We start from the raw sequence: 24,702 nt of genomic DNA on the forward strand, positions 1-24,702 counted from the left end.
TAAACTCCCAGTTAAATGCCTCTGAAGAAAAGAAGCGCCAGGTTTCCTCCTCCTCCTCCTCCTCCTCCTCCTCCTCCTCCTCCTCCTCCTCCTCTTCTTCTTCTATTTTTTTTGCAAGCTGGGGAGTGTAACATGAAACATTGGACGCTCTGTTTCTACTCAGAACCTCCCACCCGCCCCCTCCTCATGTCACACACAGGGAAAGCCCATTTGGCAGGCTCATGTAAGCGCACACACACACACAGACACACACACACACACACAAATACATGCATGTGCACAGACAGGTGAGCATGTGCGAGGACACACACTCACACACACACACACACACACACACACCTCTGTATCCGTTGAGTAAGTGGGAAATGTAATTTCCTGTGCAGGATGGGGGTCGGGGGGCGGTGTGTGTTGTTGAGATCGACGCCGAGCAAATCACACTTCCAGCTGTGGAGGACAGCGGGTGCCGACCAACGTCAGGGCTTTTGTTTTGGAACACACACACACACACAGACACACACACACACACACACACACATGCTGACACAGTCGGAGGGGGTGGGTTGCAGTGTGAGTGTGGGTGGGCAACTTTGCGGTCAGAGAAATGATGGTGAAGAACATTTTATGGAGATATGTTTTGCATCGAAAGGTTCTCGATCACCCTCAAGCGTTAAACTCATGTGGTTGCTCATCCCGCTTGCGCAAATTGGTCAAAAAACCTTGTATTTGTGAAATTGTCGTGCCTGTGTGTGTGCGTGTGTGTGCCTACATCTATCTCATCTCTTGTCTCGTGCAACAGGATCCTGCAGTGAATCTTTGTACGGCAGGGTTTTGAGAAGCTTTGCTGGCTTTCATCAAACCTCAGATAGCATGCACTGCGAGGATCTGGGACACTTTTGATTCACGGATAACAAAGGAGACGGCCTGCGGGGGCCTCATGAGTGCTTCCAGTCTGGCGACGTTTGACAACCACGGCTCTTCCCTCGACAAAGAAGTCCCCACTTTACCAACGCTCTCTGAGCGCAAAATATGGTGGGGGATTCACAAAATCGGGACTCCAAACACGGTGCAGGACTACTTGCTCACACATTTGTTCTGCTTGTTTTCGGCCCGGCGGGCGGATCTGACTTGATGTTGTACATGTGAAAACAAATGAAACGGTCCAGCGAAACAATTCTGTTTCCCTTAATAGCTAGCTAGTCCACGGCCCCGTCTGGAAAGTGAATAAAATGAATAGTACATTAGTATTAAAACTATCTTAAAGCCGCTTTCACTTTTATGGTGGAAGAGAAGCGCCACGACAAGCTAAAAACATGACATCAGATCAGATGTGTTAGCAAGGAGCTACATGCTCTCACACATTGAACAACACTAGCATTCATTTAGAGCGGCGTTTTTTTCTGGTGACCTGACAATACTAAGTTTGCTATTTACTCTCTTTTTAGCTCTCTTTTGCGCTCCAAGAGATCTCGCTACTTTGTTTGAGGTTTAAATTTCTTCAGCAGAAAAAAAACAAACTGTGTGAGAGCAGAGTTTGTGGGCTTTAAAACCCAAACAGTGAGCGGAAAGACGCACAGAAGGGCAAATCTAATCCAGCACTCTCCTCTCTTGGTCTTTGTAGCTGCTTTACTTTGTCTGTCTTCCGTTCTGCATCCTAACTATTTTGGGAAAACAAATTCACACTCCCAACGCTCGGTCGGTATGTATACGCCGCAACTACGACACGCTAGGTACCTCGGGAGGCGTGTCACGCACAGTGTCTTTTCAAAATAAGCGTCAGTCTTGACAGGACGTTGGGCTCAGGTGACGAAACCGCAGAGTGACTAACAACTGATGTGACAGCCGTGTGATGTCACACCACCGTGACCACCAACGAAGCAGGTGACGAACGACTGAGGTGACAAAATGGCAACATTTACTTTTAGTTTGGCATTTTAACAGCGGACGACGGTCTCATGTTGTTTTGAGTCTTCCGCCTCATTTCCCAGCCACGCTGTTGTGTGTGGGCTATCACACTCACGTCAGTTGCGCTGATCGTCCAATAATAACCGTGGTTTACGTTACCGTGTCGGTAACAGACGCCCGAGGGCCTCCGACCGACGACCCGTCTGTATTTCAAAGAGTCAGGAGTGATAATCACTTCCTGCTGTGGCTGGAAACGAGTTCAATGTGAGCAGTTAGACTAAACCACGACAGCAAAGTTGGAGTGCTGTAAAACCAGAAACATGAGCCCAAAAGAAGCTGCAGAATCGGGTGATAACATCAGCTTATCAAGCAGGCAGTTAACAGGACGCCTGCAGCTGCAGCGTCGGTATCGGTAGGAATTGAACAGAGCAGCACAGCGATGAGCAAATGGGGGAATAAATAACGACATCTGTTAGTTATTAGTCCTGTTGGCTATGTCGGGTCACCGAGATATTAGTGAAGACTTTATTTTTTATTATTGGTTCTTCTAAATCCATCTGTGGGCTGCAGGAGGCAGTCTCATCAACTTGGCAGTAAACGGTGCCAAAACAAGTCATGGATAGCCTGAGCGCCAAAGGTGCAACGAGTTAGACAGATATTTTAATATTAAACTTACATTTATAACGTTTGAGAGGGTTTCCGAGGTTCAACCTCGGCTTCAAAGCTATGGGAAAGAAGTCGTTACAGGGATATTGATGTTATTTGCTTGGAAAGCAAATGAAAACTTGAAAGACAAATGAAATGTAATTGGAGTGAGAGGAGCCTTCACCTAAACACGCTACTTTTTAAAGTGTGTTACGAGCACAAGTGTGTTACGAGGTCTACTGCAACGCTCTATGTGTTGTGACGGTGTTGTGTTTGGATGCTGTATGTACTCATGAAAGGCTCGGTGGTTAGAAACAACACTCAGACCTCTTTCAATACCCTTTCAAGTGGGGAAAAACCTCTAAAGAGCTCAGATTAAGGTACAGTAGAAAGGACATTTTTATGTCCATATTTGCTTCATGAGGGGAAACTGGGAGCACGTTGTCATCATCCAGATGTCATGAAATCATCAGTTTACGTTCTGGCGTAAACACAAGTCATCAAAGCACAGCGTTTTGTTTACGAGGCTCTGCTGGCGTTCAGATGTGAAACTGGACTGAAGTCGGTCTCAGGTTGTTTTTCTGTTTTCTTTCTTGGAGGTGACGTTCGCCCCCTTGTGGTCACTTTAAGAGGTGCTCATGAGTCCAGAGGTTTTCTGCTGAGTGGATAATCCCTGTGCAGTATGTGTGTCAGTGGAGCAGTTGGATTTTCCCAAGGGAGAGTGAAACAAAACACAAGTACGCACATCTTTAGGCTCCTAAATGGCTGAAACCTTCTTTATGTTTCCAACAACAACAACAAAAACAATTTTACAGACAAATACAAATGCTACAATAATGCAAATCATATAATGAAAACCATACGAATGCATGTTATTGCGTTTATAATACAAGGCTGATGCAGATTAAGGTTTCCATGAGACAGAACGTGAGCGGACGACGGGCCGCCTGGTTGACCTTTGACCCACATGCCACTTCTGCAGGGTCCACGATCATCCTGTGAATCACTCCGCCTGACCTCTGACACTGCATGTCATTGGAAACCGCCTCAACGGGACGCTCTGATTGGCTGAGGTGTCTTAAAGCGAGCATATCAGGCTGTGGCTGAGAGCGAGTAAAGGTTATGGGAAGCCGTACCTTTTGATGTCGACGAGATGCAAGAAAGTCAGGAAGTGGATTCGTCTTTGTGTCATTGGAAATCGTTAACGTTCATGGATGACGTCATCGAATTGAATTCGTTTGGATTGTATCTCATTATTATGTCAGGACTATAATTCTCCACCAATCTTTACCTCTGAAGGTTTCTTCACGTTAAACGTCTGTAGGGAAGAAGAGCAGTTTGACATGTAAGTACACGATGACGTTAAGATACTACACAGCACAGAGGATGTGCATGGATCTGATAGAAAGAAGCGACCGTACCCTCACTTGTGCTGTTGACGAGGGCGAGCCTGATGCAGATCTTGAAAATAATATATCCGGCAGCTAAGGACAGGCCGATCCCTCCTCCGATCCAAACATACTTGAAATCTGGAAGTAAAACAAGCGCCAGGCGTCACACGGCCGTTCGACAAACAAGATGCAACGCCAGCTCGTCGTCAGTCCTCCTGACACATGGGCGATGCTGGATTTCACAACTTGTTTACTCCGTGGAAGATAAAAAGTCTCAGTCATGGTATCAGGCTCCTTTCTGAAAATTGTATCACGTGTTCAATGTTTGCAATTTGAATCCTGAACATCTAGGAATCATTGAGGAGCGTCACTGCTGGTCAGTGTGAGCCAACTCTCCCTTCTTACCCCAAACACTGAAATATACCTTTTTTTTTTAAACAATATGACTTTTTTTTTACATATATGGATCCACCTCAACTATCATTTCACACAGGTATTATTTTTGGTACAGCCTGTGGTGTCCATCATCCAATGGGCCACGACGTTTTTGGCTTGTTACCACGTCTTGGCGTCGGTGACAAACATGGCCGGGGGCATTATGTGTTTGGATTGATGAGATTTTTAAAGGTCAAAGTTCAAGGTCACGGTGACCTCACATCCTTCTCTTGCAATATCAAAATGTATTATATTATAATTTGGGTCACTGTGACATCACAATAGACATTGTTTGCCCCTAAATTATGCATTCATATGGTAATTCATACAGTTTAACACAAGTGATGAAGTGATGAAACTTTCAGTTTTTGGGATGGGGGTCTTGTGTCTTGCCTCAACATGGCCTCTGTGGAGACCAGCAGGTGAACTGGTGCACCTCTCAAGCTCCCAGTCCACACTCCACACCTGTATTATGTGACCCCCCCCCCCCCTGACTCCCCTTTAGTGGTCTTGCCCAAAAGGTTAGGAGCCATTGATCTACTCAAAGTTAATATTCCTTAGATTTGTTGACTACCAAGAGCCAGCACATAAAACCTGATGAGTCTAAATGGCTAGATAACAAAGCCAAATGTACTTTTTCAGTTTTTGCTTTTAAACCTTTTCACAAAATGGAATAACGAACTCAAAGGAATTTTACAGTCTCATTATTTCCATATTATAGCTGAACAAATATTCACGGGTCATGTTGTATGTGCGGTCTATGCTGATTGGCTCACTGCGTGTTGAGTTTGGCCAGTTGACCCACCGGGTTGCTCTGCTCCGTCTGCTCCGTCTCCTCTCACACTCGTCAGCAGGCCCTCTGAAAGCACATTGTTTACGGCAAATTATTTTTAGGTCACAAAAACTGAGACAGGAAGGAGGTCCTGCCACAGGGTTGTCGGCATCAGATGAGCTCGGTGTCAGCGCTCTGCGCAGAACGGAGAGTTGCGCAACGCTCTGCGGTGAGGCGAAGCTGCTTTCATGCACCTGTAGTATTCTGCTGCCCTCTTCAAACATCGCTGCTGCAAACCGCTTCCAAGAGGCCCGATCGAATCGGCGCTATCAGCGGCCTTCAGCCTCAGAGATACGGGATCGGAGCGGTCTGCTACACATGCGACAAGTTTCTGTCCCTGGTTGAACGTGACACTTCCATTTCTGCAGCTCGGGAGGTGCGAGGTGTTTGGACCATGTGAAGCAGCAAAGTCAATGCCTTGCTCACGGACACCTTTGGCAAGGGTCACTGTTGTCAGGTTTTCACCACTCAAGATACGAGCCACCCCGTAAGGAGCATAGAGTGATGAGAGAGGTTAACCTCTTGACCTCTTGGCTCCTGATTCAGCTGACGAGCAGCACTGTAAATGTGCCGTTGAAGGCTTTCTACTCGAGCACACTGAGGCAGTTTTAAATAGGCCCTGGATGTAGGAAGTGATTAAATAACAGGTGCGGACTCATTTGCAGCATTTCGCAATACAAAAAGGCTTTGGGGATCACACGCACAGGCGCTTCAGGAGGCAAACACATGCGGGCCACAAGCTAGTTTTAGATGGGCTCGACTTGAGCCTGCTGCTCGTCATGCTGCCGGCACTTCAGAGCCACACGCTGAACAGTTATGTGGCGACTGTGAAGCTCTTATGGTTTCACCTTTTTAATACAAAAGCACAAACATTTTGAGACCCAAGTTGACAAGCGAACTCAAGGTGACACAATAATCAAAACTGTGGACACAAGAGCAGAAAGACCAATGCAGATCTATTACAGAGAGAACAAAATGCTGCAAAGCAAAAGGGACCAAAGTGATGGAGGTCATGGGAGACGGGAATGTAGTGTAAAGAAATACAAACAACTACAAACAAGCCATGTGGACGATTTGAACATTTTGATGACTGGCACTGTCCCGTGTAAACACCACTTTGAAAAGGTCATAACCAGACATGCAGAATGGTTTTTAGACGATTCCCAGTTCATGTTTCGTCTCTTCGGCACGGCGCCCACAAGCTCCATATGGATCACAACGGCTCCCTGACAACCAAAGTGTCCGCTTCTCGCCACCAAAGTGGAAATGTAAATTGTAAATGGAGAAATCCGAGATACCCTCGAGCCAGACACTCAGCTACTCCGGTTTCGGACGCCAGCGGACAAGAGGAGCGGTCCCGCGGGCGGCTCGGCACGACTGTGACCGAGCGAGTGGAGCGGAGTGTTTGCTGAAACAGAGCAAACGCGCTCAGCAAGTGGGCTATCTTACATTTTACAACCCCCCCGGTCACATTCCTGTGGCAGCTCTGGCCTGCTGTTCCACCTTGAATGAGAGCTAAAGTGAACGCAGGTTTAATGGGGAAAAAAAAGTTTTTTTTCTTTGATTGGATTTTCTTGTTTTCCGCTCGGTGATCCGCACCAGAAGCAGAACCTTGCTGAAGGTCATACTTCAGTTCAAAGAGTTGGCTCTATCAGGGATTGAACCTGTGACTAGTCATGGGACAGTCTATGTGTGATATATCAGTCTATGTTCATTTCAGCTTAACGCGCCCTGAGTGTTGGGAGGGATAAAGTTTCCATTGACCACAGCGCGACCTCTTACATAAAGTGTCACGTCCAGCAAGCAGAGAGCACGGGCAGTCAACTCACAGCCAAAGTCAAAACACTAACGCAGGTTTTACCAGAAAGACCATAAAACCGCGTTTTTACTACAACGTGCTTTGGAACTGGCATGCACACGCAAATGTCAAATTCATTGGCTGGCATTATATCACCTCTGTGAAAGCTTTTAGAAATCTAATCTGCACGAGCGTCTGCGGCTCAGTGGCAGAGCAGGGTCGGATCATCGGGGTCGGATTATCGGGGTCGGATCATCGGGGTCGGATCATCGGGGTCCGAGGATCGGCGCTCTTGTCCATGTCGATGTGTCCTTGGGCAAGACTCTTGACCCCGAGCTGCCCCCGTAGCCGCGCCTCCGGCGTGTAAATGTCGTATGAATGCTAGTTATGTATGAATGCATGGATGGGTGTGGAATGGGTGAAGGATGATATGAAGTGTCAAAGCGCTTCGAGTGGTCTAGAGAAGCGCTACACAAGCACAAGTCCATTTCCCATGTAGCGTTTAGCGTTTTCAACATACAGGTTGACATTGTACTCACCGGTGAAGAGGACAGCCCTGACGACCGCCGACCAACAGCCACACATCTGGAAGGCTCTCATCTCTTTCGTGGCGTTTCTAGTCTGCTCACGGATGTTTCTGAGCGCTGTGAGATTTATTTATTTATTTATTTTCTTCTCTCATATGATGACGAGCGGTTTCCTGAGCTTGTGGGTTTCAAAGCTTTACTGATGAAAAGATTGTGCGTCTGTTTGGCTTTTGTTGCTGTGACACGAGGCCCCTCACATGTATTAGGGGGGAGGTGTAGCCGCCGTTTTAACATCGATTGAATCATTCTGAAAATGCAAAAGCAACCGGTTTTATTTCATAGAAAAGACGATGAACACAAATTCACACGAGCCACCATGTAAGTGGGTGACAATGCGACTTGATGACATAAATCGCTAGATGTAGGTTACTGATGTTGTTTAGATGGAAAGATTAGCGGGCCGCTTGTTGCCAAGATGCCGAGATGCTACTCAGATTTATTACTGCAGCTCAAATTAGACTGCATCCTATTGAGAGTGTGTGGCAGTTGTTTTTCAACAATGTTTAACAGCTACACTTCTTCATGCAAACATGATGTAACTGCATTTGCGGATTCAAATTGCTCCCCTTTGATTGGCCGGCCGCCGTATCAGACCTCGGGGTATCAGTTATTGCGGTCCTGTCATCACTCCCCACACACAAGCAAATAATGAAGCGCTGTGGGTGAAAGTTATGTTGCATTGCAGCTGTGCCTATGAAATGAGAAAAATAGATGGTCAAAATAAATGTGCTACATGTGTGGACACACCTTCATCTTAAAAAAAACCTACATCTGCAGCTTTATGTCTACAGGGATTTGTTTGACACTACACTTTCTTCCTTAATTATATATATATATATATATATATATATACATATATATATATATATATATATATATATATATATATATATATATATATGTATCTATATATATACACATATATATCTATATATTCATATATTTTATAAAATTTTCTGTGGCAAAAACCAAAATGTTGTGCTTACTCGACATGAACTCTAAAAAATAGATAACTATAAATCTATCAATTTTCCTAAATGGATCATTTATTATGTTTCTTGGTATTTTTTGTCATATACAGATTCTTGCTGTGTAATATATTTGTTGATGTGGTCCCATGTTGTTGTATTCTTTTTGATCATGTGACAATACAATGACGTGTGTGTGTGTGTGTGTGTGTGTGTGTGTGTGTGTGTGTGTGTGTGTGTATGCTTCATAACTACTGTATGTCATGAAGGTGTGAACCCGTCGTAGCCGAGCCACTGCATTGACACGAAGAGATTTTTTGACATACGTTACAATGTTCCTGTCACTGAGTTCACGTCTTCGAATATATATGATCGCCGTCAGCTGTCCTAGAGTTACCATACCGGGGTTTAGTAGCCTCTCGGCCCTGAAGGCAGGTTATCCCCTCGGCCCGTCTGTTCCTGTTCGTAGTGGGCATGAAGGAGCATGAGCCAAGCAGCTTGACGGCTCCCTGTGGTTTCGCAGTCACCCAGAACACATGTGGGTGTCAGTCATGATGGCACAAACAAAGACTGCATCCTGACCCCGGTGGGCTGGACTTCATTCTTTGGTGTCTGTCAGATAAATCACATCTCTGTGTTTGTAAAGCAGGAACATCCGAGCCAAATCAATCTGAAGCATTGGTTAAGGATATAATAGAAAATTAAATACTCCACGTCGTTTCATGCACTTTTGTTAGATGCAATAAACTGTTGCAAGCACTAATGGAAAAGACCGAACAGATAATAAAACAGGAATACAATATAATCCATGACTCTTCATTACATCTGTATGCTCAGTAATTCAGCAAAATATACTGATACGGCTTCATCCTGAAGTCTCATAGGAGACGAGCCAGTGAGAAAGTGCATTGGTGTGCACACTTCAAAGAGCCGGTCTGCTGCTTCTTCACTGCTCAGATCTGCAGTATGCCAGCTGTCTACCCTAAATTACCAACTCGCCTTGGACTATGGACATTGTATGTATAACAGCTACTTGCTAGCTGTTTTGGAATACACATATGCATACAACATATAAAAATACAACAAAGAAAACAGCTCAAGTGTGAAAATGACGGAGCATTGTTTCTAAACAATTTCCTTTATGCCAAAAAGTAATTGACGAAACTACAAACCTCTCACAGCCCTTTCAAGTTTACAGTTGTACTGTTCATAATCGCTGATCCTTTAAAGTTCCATTTGTGTTGGGATTTCACTTCAACTACCATCAGAGCATAGGGTTAGCTTTTGTTTTTGGCTAAGACCCATGTAAATGGGCAGCTGACACAAGACATTTGCTGTTGGAGGGTTGGAGGTAAAAAGAGAAAGGTGAGAAAAGGGCTGGAGGAGGAGGGAGCAGGCCCATGTGAGGCCTTATTCTGGGTAAGACATGACTGCAGACAGTAACAGGGAAATGGCCTAGATACAGTATCTCTGCTCACAACATGGTATTTCCACACTGCTCAGCAATTAAGTCTATGACCCCGAAACAATGCAGGGACTTTTCCATTGTTTTTTAAATAGCCACACCACATTATCTGCAAGTGCAATCCTCATATGCTCTGGAATATAAATTAGCCTTTTTAAATGGGATTCATATAACTGTGTATGACCGTTTTAAGTGAGCTTTGACTGATACAATAAATTGTTTTTCCATTCAACATAAATATAATTGCCTGACATTAAGTAGTTGTAGAAGATTGCATGTACTACTGCCTAAAGCAAGTCAAATACATGTGCAAAGGTTAGCAAGTGTACAGGGTGCAGTCGGCAGAGAGCCAGGCTGTTACCTTCTGAAATACAACATGACCGAAATAGACGGGCTTAAATATGGCACCTTGATGGAGCACAGCAACACACTGTGGATGCTGGGAGCCATTCAGTTGTTGGAGCCAACGAGAGCGCAACAGAAATTGGGATTTCATGCTTTCAAACCAAATGTTGTGTCTAACAATCGATTGAAACATATGCAACAGGTTATGGCACTTCTATATACAGCCAGTGGTCTGTACATATTGTTCTCTCATGGCATATAAAACCAAGTTGACCCACACAGTGTTTATGAAACACTCCACTTTCTCCATTAAGGGAATGCACAAGGTAAAGCTCCACATCTGACCTCATCCATTGACTTCCTCTGACTCACATAGGCTTACAAGTCAACAACATACCCCCACTCCATTTCCGCTTAATCTCACAGCAACAACAGCTGCATTGCTCCTAAAACTAGACAACCCAGTCACTCAAGTAAACATGACTTGAACAACAACAATTAGACCAGCCCTGTCAAAGTCAGCAGACATCCAGCCACCAATCTTCGCTTCAACTGCCAGTTGTGTGATGCAACGGGCTATATCAGAAAGCTCGTTTCCCTGGGTGACCGAAGCCAAATGAGTCACAAGCTAAAAGTTAGCCAATGCTAAGTGCACCCAGCGTGTCTGTATTGTCCCCACCGAGACTCGAGGTATTGATGCCTCATCTTCATGGACACGAAGGCCCCGTCATCTTTTCAAAGGTGTCTAACGGTAAAGAAAGGACCCTATCAGTCCTCACTGCTTAGTTACAGAAATAACCAATGACAGTGTCCATTTCATCCAGCCGGCCTTCCCTGCCCTGCCACTCGACACCCTCTGGTTATTCCAATGTGTGTTAGCTAGCTGCGCCCTGTATTGCTGCTCAGTTTGGCCACACCGACTTGGGCGTCTATTTTGGTATCTTTTGAGCTCGCTGTCAGAACCGTGGCCACGCCAGTGCATTTGAACATGGAACTGAGGGCTTCAGACACTTGGGTGAGTTTTCTTTGTTTCATCAACTTCAAGAAAACTTGTTTGTTTACTATGGATGACAGCCAACAACTAAAATGTATTCTCAGCAGGTTGCAGAAGATTTTGCAATGGATTCTTTACTGATGGTTTGTGATTGAAACCACCGCCTGGATTGGACAATTACACTCAGCAGGAAAGTCACATCGGCAAGGTGAGGGAGCAAATGGATGTGTACAAAGACATGAAAAATACTGAGGCTGAGTGTACAGAACATAAAAGATACAAAGTTTTAAATTTGTACTAAATACAAAGACGTTCAGCATGAAGTCATCTGCATGTTATCGCTATAACGCATTACACATACATAATATATCATTTAAACAAATATTTACACATCTTTGAGAAAAATAGAAAACACTTTTTCGAATAGTTGTACATATATTTACAGTATAGTTAGCTGGGCTATATGGGTATAAATACACAAGCAGATGCTGGGAAAGTACCTTGGTTGCGAACTGATCTGTAGTTATGAGAGCTGGTAGACTGTTGGCGGCCAAAGTCTCCTGGAAAGCCAAAACATTCTGCAAGTCAGGCTAAAGATACAGTAAAGTAAATAGGTTCTAGTAATTTGACCTGGTTTGTTATGTTTTTAATAATAATAATAACAATAATAAAAGTAACAATACTTTTTCATATGGGCGTTTGTAAACTCACCTACTGCTATTCAAATTATTGTTAACTTTGAACATGAACTGCTCTTAACAACTGTGAATGCTTTTAAATTACACTTTTAATGTATGGATACAATCACAAACATAACTGAATCGTTGAATGACTGTGTTTATATTTGTCTCAACCCATTCTGCTTATATGGAAAGTCACAGTTATGTAGATAGTTGAAGAGTTGAGTTATATGGCAGTGGCTATGCTCCCAGGTCAGGACATATCAATGGGCTATTCTAAGACCTCACCCAGATAGCTAAAGTAAGCTACAGTACAGCAGCTGCTGCCAAGGAGCTCTGGGACTGATGTGATGATATACTTGCATTTCCTGTGATTTGTGGTGTAAACCTGCAGGCGTGTATGTTGTTCCGGAGCTTTGCATTGTCTAGATATCAACCCATTAAATGTGGTTGCATTTGAAGGGACCAATGTAAAGGATGAGTCTTTCCTTTAAACATTTTCTGATTAAGTTCCTATAAACGAGCTAGGCTGTTCTCATAGCCACCAACAGTATGCTAAGTGCTCACAGCTTAGGGCACCATACAGTGCTTAAAATAGCCAAGCGCATGGCATGAAGTGTTTGTATGCTGCCTGCAATATGACAGCATGGCTGAAGCTGGCACATGTCGTGTACATAAAGGTCAATGGTGCAACTGCAGAGTTAGAAACCTTTTATAGTAATAATCAAACAGCCTGTTCCTGAGCTTGCACACATTTTGAAAACATAACTCCTTAAAACGAGTGACTGAGTAGAATTGGTTTAAAAACACAATTTTTCACAGACGCTAACTCCATTGTCTCATTTTAGGAACTTTACATATCCAACCAATTCCCTTATGTTGACCTGAGCTGGACAAAAACTAACGGATCTACAAAGCTGCAGGAGCTGTAGAGGAGGCAAGACAGGTGATGCACGAGACTGAAAAAAGGTTGTTAACATCATGACCTGTGTGGAAAAGCGACACAGCCATCGGGTTGGAAGCATGCTGCACCATCGCTTCCCCAACGGCTTCACCGACTTGTTCATGGACGAGACGGATCGAGAGGTCAGCACTCTCACCGATCGGGCCTTCCGAAGTCTCTGCGTTGGAGATGAAGCGGTTTACAATGACGAGGTGCTGTATGGATATTCACCTTTCAGCTGCCACAAACCTTTGGTGGGGGAGCCTCTTAAAAAGACTCATCACAAGGAATCTAAAAAGCAAGGGCAAAACAAAACTGATAAAAACTCTGCCCAGCCGTGGAAACACCAGCAACAGAAGAATATGTCCCACATGTCGTCTTTCCTGAAGGCATTAAGTGCTACAGAGGAAAGCTGTGAGGGGATGTTGATCGAAAATGGAGGTATGACAGACGCTAACGGGGAATCATGGGATAAGTCTGCACTTCGCAGCATCCAAAGAGAGCTATCGGAATTCTCCTCGGATTATCACACTGATCTCACAGGTCATTACAAGAACCATCATCGACATCCCTCTGGTGATGATTCATCGAACAAAACAGGCAAAGATGCTGCCAACGTCTCTGGGAAATCCTTAAAGAGCAAACATGGGAAATCCACAATCAAACTAAGGAAACTTAACATCAAAAACTTTTTCCTTCACAGTGAGTTTAGTCCTTTCCAAACATGGAGAGATTTGAACCAGTTCCCCTTTGGTCGAGAGGACACCTCAGATAGTATCCCTAAATGGTATGACTTGCCTTTTTACAAGGAGCTTACAGAGGCACACAGAAAAGAGACTCTGCATATAGAGAAGGCGCAATCATGCCAGAAAGCAGCAGTTGAGTCCCCTCCGCCCACTGCTCCTAAACCCATGCCTCCCCCTCCTCCACCGAAGGTTTTGCCAAAGCCCTCAGCTGCTCTGGCTGAGAAGAGGTGCTCCTCGGAGAGCGGGGATGGGAGTGCTGCCCCCTGGAGGCGCAATAGGTCCAGGGCAAAAAGTGTGATTCCATTAAATCAACCTGGGATACCGCTCAAGGAAAACAGTTTAAAAACAGTGGATGAAAATCTTTGGTTGGTCCAAAAGGAGGCTAGATATGTGGACGTGACAGCAGTTGAGGAAGTAAGTTCTTTAGCTTCGACTCCTTTCAGCATCTGCCAGCTGATGACTCCCGTCATTCCCTCCAGACAACCAACAGAAACATCTGAGATCCTCTCGCCCTCCTGCTTCGACCTCCTACTAAGACCACACTCTGAAGCCAAACTTACCCCCGAATCTACAGTCAAGCGGGACAGTTACAAATCACTTGCCTCAAGCATCCTCTTCAACCTCAAAGACAACAGGAAAAGGGTTAAAAGCCGCTACAGCCCTCCCAAATTCAAAACATTAGAAGTGCCTGAGGGTGGCACCCAATCTCCACAATCAGATCATCTGAAATATTTGCAAGCTTGCTCTGAAGGTTACGCATCTGGTTTAAGTACTCCTGCCATTTCAACAGACAGACAAACAGTTTGCAGTCCTGTTTTGGAATTAATCAACACTGCAACTGTTGGTCATGATAGTGATAGACCTCTTTCAGATGATTTCTTGTTATCAAACCTATTGCAAACCAAAAGGGAGGCTGCAGGTAGTCTTGTTGAGGAGAATCCCATTCCCTCTTTAATACACTCAAAAAAGACCAGGAGTCCCAAGGCTAAAAAGCAAAACTACCCATCTCTAAATTTGTACAAGAAAGCCATCCCTGTTGACAGTGATATGAAACATCTTTTAGTTCCCCTTAGCCCCGGCGCTCCTGTACACGTAGACCAACCAACTGAGGCAAATGGACTTTCGCCACGCACGTTCAACAAAGACCTCTCTCCAAAAGCACTGCCAACACACACAGGGTTTTCACCAAATACTTTAAATGCCGACAAAGATCGTTCGCCCCTAATGTCATCCAATGCGGATGAACAAGAAGGGTTTTCATCAAATATGTCAGTAGCAAAAAGAGCACCAAATGCACCAGACCAAGCAAAACAACCTACAAACGACATTAAAGAAAAAGAAGTCAGTTGGAAAGAAAAAGATAGTAGTGGCCAACCCATGAGTACAATGGATGTGATCAGAGCAGCAAGGGAAGCAATTAATGCAGCCAAAAATAAAGCAGCTCTTTCAAATAGCATCAATAAGCCTATTTCAGACAAAGAAGAAGTAAGGGAGAGAGAAGTAGATAAAATGGTGGCAGATTCCAGAGAAATGTTTGTCAGCAAGAATTCAACACCAGAAAACAACAATATTTTATCTCAAAGTAGAAATGAAGCATCCCTAGTTGGCAAAAAGGGCAACGTCAAGAAAGAGCCCCCACCAGTTCCAAAGAGAAATTTTGCAAAATCTGATATTCAGCTCTCTCTTGACAAACAGCAAACACATTATGGCGACAAGCTCACCAATGGCGATTCAAAGGACGCACCATTTGATTTACCACCAAGCGAAAATGAATTTGTCCAGAAACAGGGCAAACTCAAACATATATTCTCAGCCAGACAGAACAATTACATAAAATATCAAAGATATGCAGAGACAGGTGATGAGCAAGGAGAGGAGGTTGACGATGGGGATTTGAAAGTGGACCCAATAATGGAGGCGGATGAGGAGACAAAGCCACACAGAGAAATAAAAGATAGTGAGCAAATAATAAATGACCTGCATGCTCTGAAAGAGCTGCAGAGAGCAAGGCTTGGCGATCGTGTTCTTGAGAACGCAAAGAGCAAATTAGGTGTTATTAACATAGAGGAGGAGGCTAGGGTGAAGAATGACTTGATCTCAAGGGAGCTGCGGAATATTAAGAAGGGTATGCTGTCCATGCGCGGGAATACAACCGCTAAAAGAGAACTATTTGCACAGAAAGAGAAAGATCAGAGCAAGCAGGAGACTTTCACAAAGATAGACGGCAACGTCATAGTAAACAAAGCCCTTATAAATGACAATTATGACAAAGCAAAAATGGCACTTGAAGAGATCATCTCAGACAGGCAGAGAAGAAAGAATACAATCACAGAACAGGATGTGAATTCAATGTTTGATGAGAACGCTGATGAAAGTTATGTCACAAGGGCAGAGCAACGTAAAAAAGCCATTAAAGATTCAATGACGGAGGACAAGGAAAAACAAAATGGCAGCATTCTTGTACAAGAGAATGGTTTGAAAGAGAGGTTAGGTGATCTAAGAGACCACAATCACATGAGACAGATCCTGTCGCAAAATGAACCTCGACTTGGTGAGACTCGCCGATCAGGGGGTAGGTTAGCAGTACCTGACATTGAAAAAATGTATGAGCCGAGCTGTGAATCAGAAGAAGTGAATATCAGAAATGTGGTGAGACAGATATCTGAAGACAGTGGAGAGAATCTGGTGAACCAAATTGAAGACAAGAAGGGGGATGCTCCTTCTGTTCCCCCGAGGAGCAAAAAGGGAGGGAGTATAAGAGATGTAAGTGTTACTAAGGTGACAGAAAGTATGAAAGATGTAATAGAAAAGGATATCTTTAATGCTGAGGTAAGCTTAACAGCAATGCGGGGTACAGGTGTACCACAAGAAGTAAATGGTGACCTGTCCCAAAGAGAAGCCTATCAAAATGACACCGGTCCTCTTAAAGGAAGGTGGGATGTAATAAACAATGACAATTCAAAATCCACCCCAATAACTGATGTGGTTAAATGTAAGTCAATTTTACATTCAAAACCCCAACAATCTGAAAATAGGTTGGGTTTATCACCAGAGTTTGGAGGAGTAAGTAACTTGCAAGCAGATGTGAGCCCCAAAAAAGAAGCAACAAGCAGCATTACCTGGGCAAAACAGAAGTGTCCTTTAAAACAAGATCACCTAAACGCACCACAGGACTATGGAGCTAAAAATTTAGCGGCAGAAGAACCTGAGAACATGAAACGCGCTAGTGAGGAAATAGATGTGGATGCAGAGGCTCTTAGTGAAATCCCTAGACATATAATATCACCCTTACTTCTGGTCAATGGTATGAGTGTCAATCAGAGCCCACCTGATCAAGCTAGCTTGTCCTCAAAATCCTCCTATTTCTCTGTAGAGAGTGCACTGCACAGAAATACTGAGACAGAGTCAAATGTTTACCACTCTCTGGAAAACTTGATTGGAGAGGTGGAGGAGGTCGATAAGGAGACGCAGAATATTTCACAAACCACAAAACATGTTTTGGACAGAATGGAAGCGGCATATTATTCTTTAAGCGATCATGAAAGCGAGCCAGAGGTTGTAAAACGTCCTGCTGAATCTTCACAAAAAAAGACAGAAGTATTCCACATGGACAGTAAAGAAAGAGACACCACTGTAGCAGATCAACCCTTAGCTCTTGATGAAGATAATCTGACACCAATGTCACCCTCCAATATTTTCTCACCAACTTTGGGGATTCCTGCCTTATTTAAGGTCAAAGACAACACTTTCACTAATAAGTTCAAGTTGAAGACTGTACAACCGTGGTCACCAAGAGGGATTCTCAGTGGTTCAGAGAGGAGAGAGGAGGTACATCAGATAGTGGACAATCCAGAGCTCGCTCAGGCGAATGAACCCGCCACCAGAGGCAGTGCAATCATCCCAGATGAAGTCCTCAAACCTAAAGAGAGTCCTTCAAACAGTTTAACACCGAAGCTGCAATCTCCTTCAAATCTGTTGAGTGAAAATCCAAAGAAACTACAAGTTGGAGGGTTCCTCACTGTCCCACAGGAGGAAGACAGATTGTCTGGGCTGAGTCCATCATCTGAAGCAGTGGAGAGTTTACCGGTCAGCCCAGCTAATACTGCTGATGAGATTGGAATTAATACTGGAGTGTTGAAGGTTCCCAGTGAACGGTCTGGATCCACTTGCAGTGGTAATGAAAGCCAATCAGGGCTGCCTAAACCACCAGTGGTCTTACCCAAATCTGAAAAGGCTGTTCTCAAAGCCATTAAATTGGCAAATAGAAGGATCAAGAAGGAGGAGGCCCAGAAGTCATCCCACAAGTCATCTCAAAGCAGCAGCAAACATCGAGTGGATAGACACAAGAGTGACAAATCTGAGCACGGAAACAGTAGCAGTAAAAGTAACAAGAACAGTGAGAGAAATCATGGAGAAAAGACTGAAGACAGTAATCGTCACAGGGAAAGTCACCAGGACAAAAACAATGATGACCGGAGTGAGAAACCACCCAATGAAAGACACAGCGGTGAAAACAACCATCACGACCGTCCAGACGCGCTTCACAAGACTCGAAGACAGAGCCATGATTCGGTGGAAAGCAATAACCATGCCAATGAAACACTACCCAGTGTTGCAACAGAGCGGCAGGGCCGCAGCAGCAGCAGACGCGAAAGGCCGGAGCAAAGACACTACAGCAGTGATAGGGTCATCAGCAATGTACCTGTGTACAAAACTCCGCTCAGCGACAGACCCCCGTCGGACAGGCCAGTCCACCGATCACAAAGCATTGATAGGTACTTAGGAGGTAAAGTAGAGCGCAGGGTCAGTGCCGATACGTCAGGCAATGAGAAGCTTGATCCGAGGACCCAGCGCATTGAAAAGTCTATCATGGACGAGCTTCAGCAGAGAGGCAGAGCCAAAGACAAGACAAGCAGAGACACCATATTCAGAAGGAGTCACAGTATTGATGCGTACCCTCACCCTCGCTCTGCAACCCTCGCCCGTGATGCATACCCTCCCCTTCCCCCTGCAACCTTGGCCCGTGATGCGCACCCTCACCCTCCCCCTGCAACCCTCTCCCATGATGCACACCCTCCCCCTTCCCTTGCCACCCTCTCCCATGATGCATACCCTCCCACTGCAACCCTCTCCCATGACACATACCCTCCTCCAGCCCCTTCAATCCTCTCTTGTGATGGGTACCCTCACACTCCACCTGCAACCCTCTCCCGGCAGTCAAGCCACACAAGCCAGCATTCTCGCCAGTCTAGCATTGAGCACACTATTGTTGCACAGTCCTTTCCTTTGACGCAACGTAAGCTCCTACAGGATCCAGACTCCGGACAGTACTTCTTTGTAGACATGCCTTTTCAAGTCAAGACAAAAACCTTCTTTGACCCTGAAACAGGAAGTTATGTGCAGCTGCCAGTCCAGCCGCCAGAGGGGGCTGTTCCTCAGGCATCCCACATTGGCGTTTTGACCCCACCTCTGGTTGTTTACCACAGCTTTGTCCCCGTGCCCTTGTCACCCATGGCTCAGAAAGCTACCATCCAAGCCCCTCATATGGAGCCAAGATTGAGGCAAATGCACTATCCGGAAGGAACTCCTTATTTAGAGCCTGTCTATGGCCAACATGACCACATGCTAGGGGAGTTCCTAGGCACTGAAGAGCTGGACTGTCCAAGCTGATAGCCCATGGGGTATGAAAGGTCAAATCACCCGTCAGTTTAGGACGTTTTGCCAATATCTATTTAATTTTGAACAGTGTTAAAGCGTTTCAGGTTGGATATTAAGTGTCTGATCCTTTTATTGCTTTCCTTGCTTTGACTTACATAAACACATAGAAGCTGCACAGGCTATGTGCAGGAAAAGATTTGGATTTTACTGTCAACTGATGGAGGACAATTATTTTGTGAATTAATGATAGTTTTTGTCGAATGCTGTGCGTTGGATACGTGTAAGATAATGTGCAATTTTTGAGAAAGATAAGGGACATGGAAAATCCATGTACATAATGTATTTAAGTGTAAACAGAGAGGGAAAGCTGTAAGAATGTAAATGTGGAATATTTCTTGTAAATGCTGAGAGTTTGTTATATACAACAGTGACATTAAGGTCTCCATTTCTTTTCAGGTATTGTGGCTTTTTGTTTTGTTACCTGCAAAAGTTTGTTTCCTTGAGATTTTTTTTTCACCAGGCAGTTTGCAGTCACTTAAATTAGCATTAGAGACACTTGAAAAACATAGAACTCACTTTAAAACATTGTATTTCATTTGTATGTTATTGTGGTTTGAACTGAACGTGTTCACTCAACTAAATAATTAGAACCATATTGCATGCTTAAGTTGAAATTGCAGTTACACCTGTTGAATGCATTTGATACAAACACATTTCATGTATACTGTCTAAAAGCTTGAACTGGCATTGTTGCAATAAATGTTTTTTTTAATATGCAGAGAACATAAAGGAGAATTGGTTTTGCACGCTTGTTGCATTGGCATTTTTCTAAACTAGACTAACGCAGGGCTGTATTGTGTCTGTGATCCATTCCAATAAAAAACAATTATTGTTACAGATTCTCTGAAGACTTTATTTTACTGCTCGTTCATTCTTCATACATACGCCGTTAAATTAGAATGATTGGATACGTTATAATTGGTAATTCAACTTTAATTACAATTGAATTCAGACACAAATTACATGATTAACATTATTATGGTATTAATTTTATAATAATAATTGAAAAAAGACCAATTAATTTTTAAGAATAATTGTTGTACAAGGAGATTTCTAATTTGAAACAGGTTTGAAATGATTCTATAATTGCCTTTGCTTAAGGTTTTGTTTATTTAGAGTCTGATTTACAAGATGTATCACAACCTGAACCAGATACTGCAGAACTACAGTAATGGAGCAGGTTTGTAGTCTTCTACCAGACCTCTATCGCGCCATCTGTAGGTCAGTTGCTCAAACCACAGGAGTGAGCTGTTGCTTTAATTTACTAATCTGCACCACGATGAAGACAAACTCACGCACCCACACCCACACCCACACACACACACACACAATTAGATACTTTACATGACATAACAATAAATAACCCAGCAATCATTATTACATAATTTTTATGACAAATTATTAATTTAATTAATTTAATAGTTTTTTATAGTTTATTTCAAGTTTATGTTGAATAAGCATAGAACTTTACTGTAAACTGTTACTGACTAGCTTACAGAAAAAAATAAAAAATTGTGCGTCCTTTAAATCACTTCCAAGAGCTTATTCTCCATGAAACACAGTTTTGCAGCTCTCCACTTTCTCAAATAAGATCCTTACAAACGGCACATTTTTTCGATTATTGTAAATATTAAAAAGGATCACCGATTACTAGCTGAGGAATAGTTTTTTTTTCCTAAAAAAAAAACAATAAGTAACATGTGCACAAAAATACAGTGTTTTAAGCAACTCAAACAGACCAATATCTCCCCATCCCTCCTTGTCACAGTGTTAAAGAGTGCAGGAGATGCACAGCCAGTCAATGGCAGCCGCAGCTTAGTGCCACCATGTCGTCGTACTGCTTCAGGACCACGTTCTCCTCCTCGTCGAAATATAACAAGCTGATGGACTGGAGTCTGTCGGGGACGCAGCAGGGGGCTTCCACTTCGTCGCTGGAGAGCTTGAGCGCGTGTATGATGGAGCGCACCGTGGCGTGGTTGGTCGCTCGGAGGTTCCCCCCCAGCGGGAACGGACAGGAGCCTTTGCAGTGGTAGGCGTTGTATCCCCGCGGGGAGATGATCCAGCCCGACCAGCCGATCTCCTCAAAGTCGACGAAGAGGGGAACCCGCTGGCAGGACTGGGAGCGGCCGTAGGGCAGGAAGCCCGGAGACGCACGCCGTCTCCGGCTGCGGTGGTCGTGGGGCTCAGGCGCCGCCGCTGCAGGTTGGGCTTGTCCTGTGGAAAGAGATGACAACACGTATGGAAAAAAACATTGAATTTTTGGGTATCTGGTATGTTCATAGCGCAGATGGATGACATTCCTGATTTCAAACATGTCAACTTTTAAAATAAGACAACACTCTACTTCCCCCAATGTAGCACGTATAAGCAGTAAACACACTTAATGAATGGTTTACAACACTCCACAATGCTGCACATAACGTTAAAAGCTATTGAGGTTTAGTTACGGATTCTGTGTACTGAGATAAATTAAAGACAGTTGGTGGATTCAGAACTACTTTAGCATCGTTATTGCACACACACAGGAGTTAACAGCCGTTTAGCTGTTGGCATGTAAAGTGACATTACGCAATAAATGTTGTCATACAATGTGCTATTGGGAAAACAATGCCATTATGAAACTGGACGATGAAATAACACGACACGGTCATGACCTCGGTTTTAAGAATTCCATCGGTTACTTCAAAAATTGTCGGTTCATCATGAATTTCATTCAAATGACTATTCATTTCATATCGTCTTCTTTTGTCAGATTTGGGCTTGCAGCCATGATGACTACCGCCTTACCCAGGTATGACTGGTTAGACGCTCCTGTCCTCCCGTCGTCTGAGAATATGACCAGGAAGGCATTTGTGTCCGTCAGCTCTCCGTTCCGCCTCGACGAGGACACCAGTGACTCCATCCAGTTTCCAGAGGAGAGTGTGGTGACCACGAGGATGCCATTATTCTCCTGGCTGTTGCGGATCCACTTTGACACCTGACATCCAGAAACACATCAGAAACACTTCATGGACGTCTCAATCTGAATCTCTATTTAGCGTGAGCAAGCGCTATCGCTGCAATAAAATGCAGATTTAAGTATTGACCAGAAAATATTTTTAAAAAAATAACTGAACAAGGAGGCGGGTCTTACCGTTTGAGTGACATTGAAGACTTCCCATCCTTGTGTGTACAAGGGCACCAGTCTGGAGGTGATGAGGTTTCCTCTCCATGGCTTCACTCGGCTGTCCAGCACCTCGTACAGATCCACCTGTATACAACACAACGCTGTGAGTTTACCAAACTGTGTCTATAAAAGGGAAGAACGTCCAAACCTCATGCAGTTAAAGGCCAACATCAACTAAAGGTCTCCAGACACTGCAGCAAGATGACAGAGTTATAAATCACTCTATACTACTCATAATAACACAAGTATCTGTAAAATATTCGAAAGTCAAATATCTCTACGAGAACAGAAACAGATTTTACCTTGTAGAAGTGTGGTCCATAAGACTTTCCGAGGAAAAACTTCTGTTTCCTTCGAAACCAACGGAACTCAGCTTTGATCATTCTCTCCTCTGTGCCGAAAGATGACAGATTGAAGAAGTGAAACCTCTCCCCAGCATGACCTGCAGGGGGACGAATATGTAGCGAGACGTTAAAATGATCTTTTGGTTAAGAAATGTCACAAAGTCTAGAAAACAAGCTGTTGAACCGGGACTTTAGCTGCGCGTATTTGTGCGTAATTGCGTAGCGTCTTTAAATTGGATAAGAATTACGCACTCTAATGAATAACCTTTTATCCTGTTCGGCTTAACTAAACAATTGTATTTCGTGCGCGCATGACTTTGTTTTATTCACCTTTATCCTCAAAACTCCGCACTGTGTTTCCTTTCAGAATCTCCTTTTGGCTCTTGGGGCTTCCGTCGGAGACGGCCACCGCGTTGAAAAGATCCAGCATGAACTGCGGCGCCTTCTTGTGAGGAGCCGGCGCTCCTCGAGGTAAATCCTTCAGGTGCAACAACCCGTCGCCCTCCTCGCTCGCCAGGTTGGATCCATCCCGCCCTGCTCTCCCCGCGTCCAGCGGGACAGCGACGCATCTCAGCCGGAGAGCGAGCAAGAGCCAGAGGCGCAGAGCTCCTGTTGACATTTCTCGAGAGAGAGAGCCGACTGAGCTCAACACCTGAGGGACGGCGGGTGATAAGAGCAGCAGTCCCTGTGAAGGCTAACACCAGGAGATGATTGGGTCGTGATTGATGATGGGAGGGGAAGACGACACAAAGGAAAGGTGAAAATGACCCGAGAGTCGGCTGTAAAAGATAATAAATAAACAAATAAAGGACTAATTCCCCTTAATTTGTATGTCCAGGCTGCAATAGGTCAAAGGCCATTTCTTTTGTTTGACACCTTCACCAACTTTTATCAGGGAGCAGAGACAATTGGAGGGTTTTAATGCAGCTGTTAGAATAAAACTTTAAACACGGATTAGTCCCTCTGATAGTCATATCTACATGGCCACACTGAATATGTATTAGATGGATGAGAAAGGATACGCGCAGTTAATAAAACTTATATTTACATGTTTTAATATGATGTTGCATATGATGGAGCTGCTGCATTGCGGTTGTTTAGCACTAAAGGGAGCGGGCCGGCCAAACAAAGTTATCCCATCTTGATGTTTTGTCGCCGCCGCTCTGCGTCACGTGACCCTCAGGCCGGCGCTCTGTTATCAGTGTGAGGCCAGTTGCACGAGAGCAAACGGAACAGAGGAGCCGTGACGCAAATGAAGCGCGTATTCAAAAGCCGCTTGTTAATGCGCACATTTCCACAAAAACGCCGCGGGACGTCGATCCCCCCTCCATCCCCTTCCCCTCCCCCACCTGCTGTTTGGACAGTGACTCAGAGTTGACACCGAAATCAGCATTGACGTGTGTATTCCTCCGTTTAGGATGAATCCGAGATGATCAGCAATCAATCAGGTGAAACAAAAGGGATCAGATTCCCAAGATCGTGATGGTGATCAATTACACCCCGCCCCCTCCCATTGTTGATCAAATTTAAGGAATGATGATCCCCATTTAAGAGCCATTACTCACCTCTAAGGCCACATGGCCCTTTTCTGATTTCTCTTGCATCACTACAGCAGCCACACTGTCAGATAAGACACAGGATGGACTGCAAGCATGAGAGGATCACATGTTTGGATTTTCTAAAAACTGCATTTTTTGGGGGGTGTGCATTACATGTTTGATGTATGTATTGTTAAAGTAATAC

At 44.3% G+C, this 24,702-nt stretch overlaps 2 protein-coding genes across 3 annotated transcripts; one reads left to right on the plus strand and one right to left on the minus strand.

The window, feature by feature from the left end:
• Positions 1 to 11,309: 11,309 nt before the first annotated feature.
• On the plus strand, positions 11,310 to 20,277 carry LOC137789966 (uncharacterized). 2 transcript variants are annotated; one of them, XM_068583860.1, is made up of 3 exons: positions 11,310 to 11,383; positions 11,467 to 11,570; positions 12,891 to 20,277. In XM_068583860.1, the coding sequence occupies exon 3, from the start codon at positions 13,024 to 13,026 to the stop codon at positions 19,399 to 19,401; it is 6,378 nt and encodes a 2,125-aa protein (XP_068439961.1). In that variant the 5' UTR covers positions 11,310 to 11,383; positions 11,467 to 11,570; positions 12,891 to 13,023; the 3' UTR covers positions 19,402 to 20,277. The 2 variants fall into 2 exon arrangements, with proteins under 2 accessions (XP_068439961.1, XP_068439959.1); XM_068583858.1 differs by having other exon boundaries at positions 11,352 to 11,383; positions 11,470 to 11,570.
• A 970-nt stretch (positions 20,278 to 21,247) lies between these two features.
• Positions 21,248 to 23,578, minus strand: LOC137790038 (bone morphogenetic protein 2-like). The gene is made up of 5 exons (XM_068583983.1): positions 23,290 to 23,578; positions 22,918 to 23,057; positions 22,583 to 22,699; positions 22,237 to 22,426; positions 21,248 to 21,663 (listed from the first exon to the last, which is right to left on the minus strand). Exons 1-5 carry the CDS (start codon positions 23,576 to 23,578, stop codon positions 21,248 to 21,250), a joined length of 1,152 nt encoding a protein of 383 aa, XP_068440084.1.
• Between the last annotated feature and the right edge of the window lie 1,124 nt (positions 23,579 to 24,702).

This window comes from Clinocottus analis, unplaced genomic scaffold (genome assembly GCF_023055335.1).
Source record: "Clinocottus analis isolate CAN_PGR_092001 unplaced genomic scaffold, fCliAna1.0.p SCAF_19, whole genome shotgun sequence".
Taxonomy (NCBI): domain Eukaryota; kingdom Metazoa; phylum Chordata; class Actinopteri; order Perciformes; family Cottidae; genus Clinocottus; species Clinocottus analis.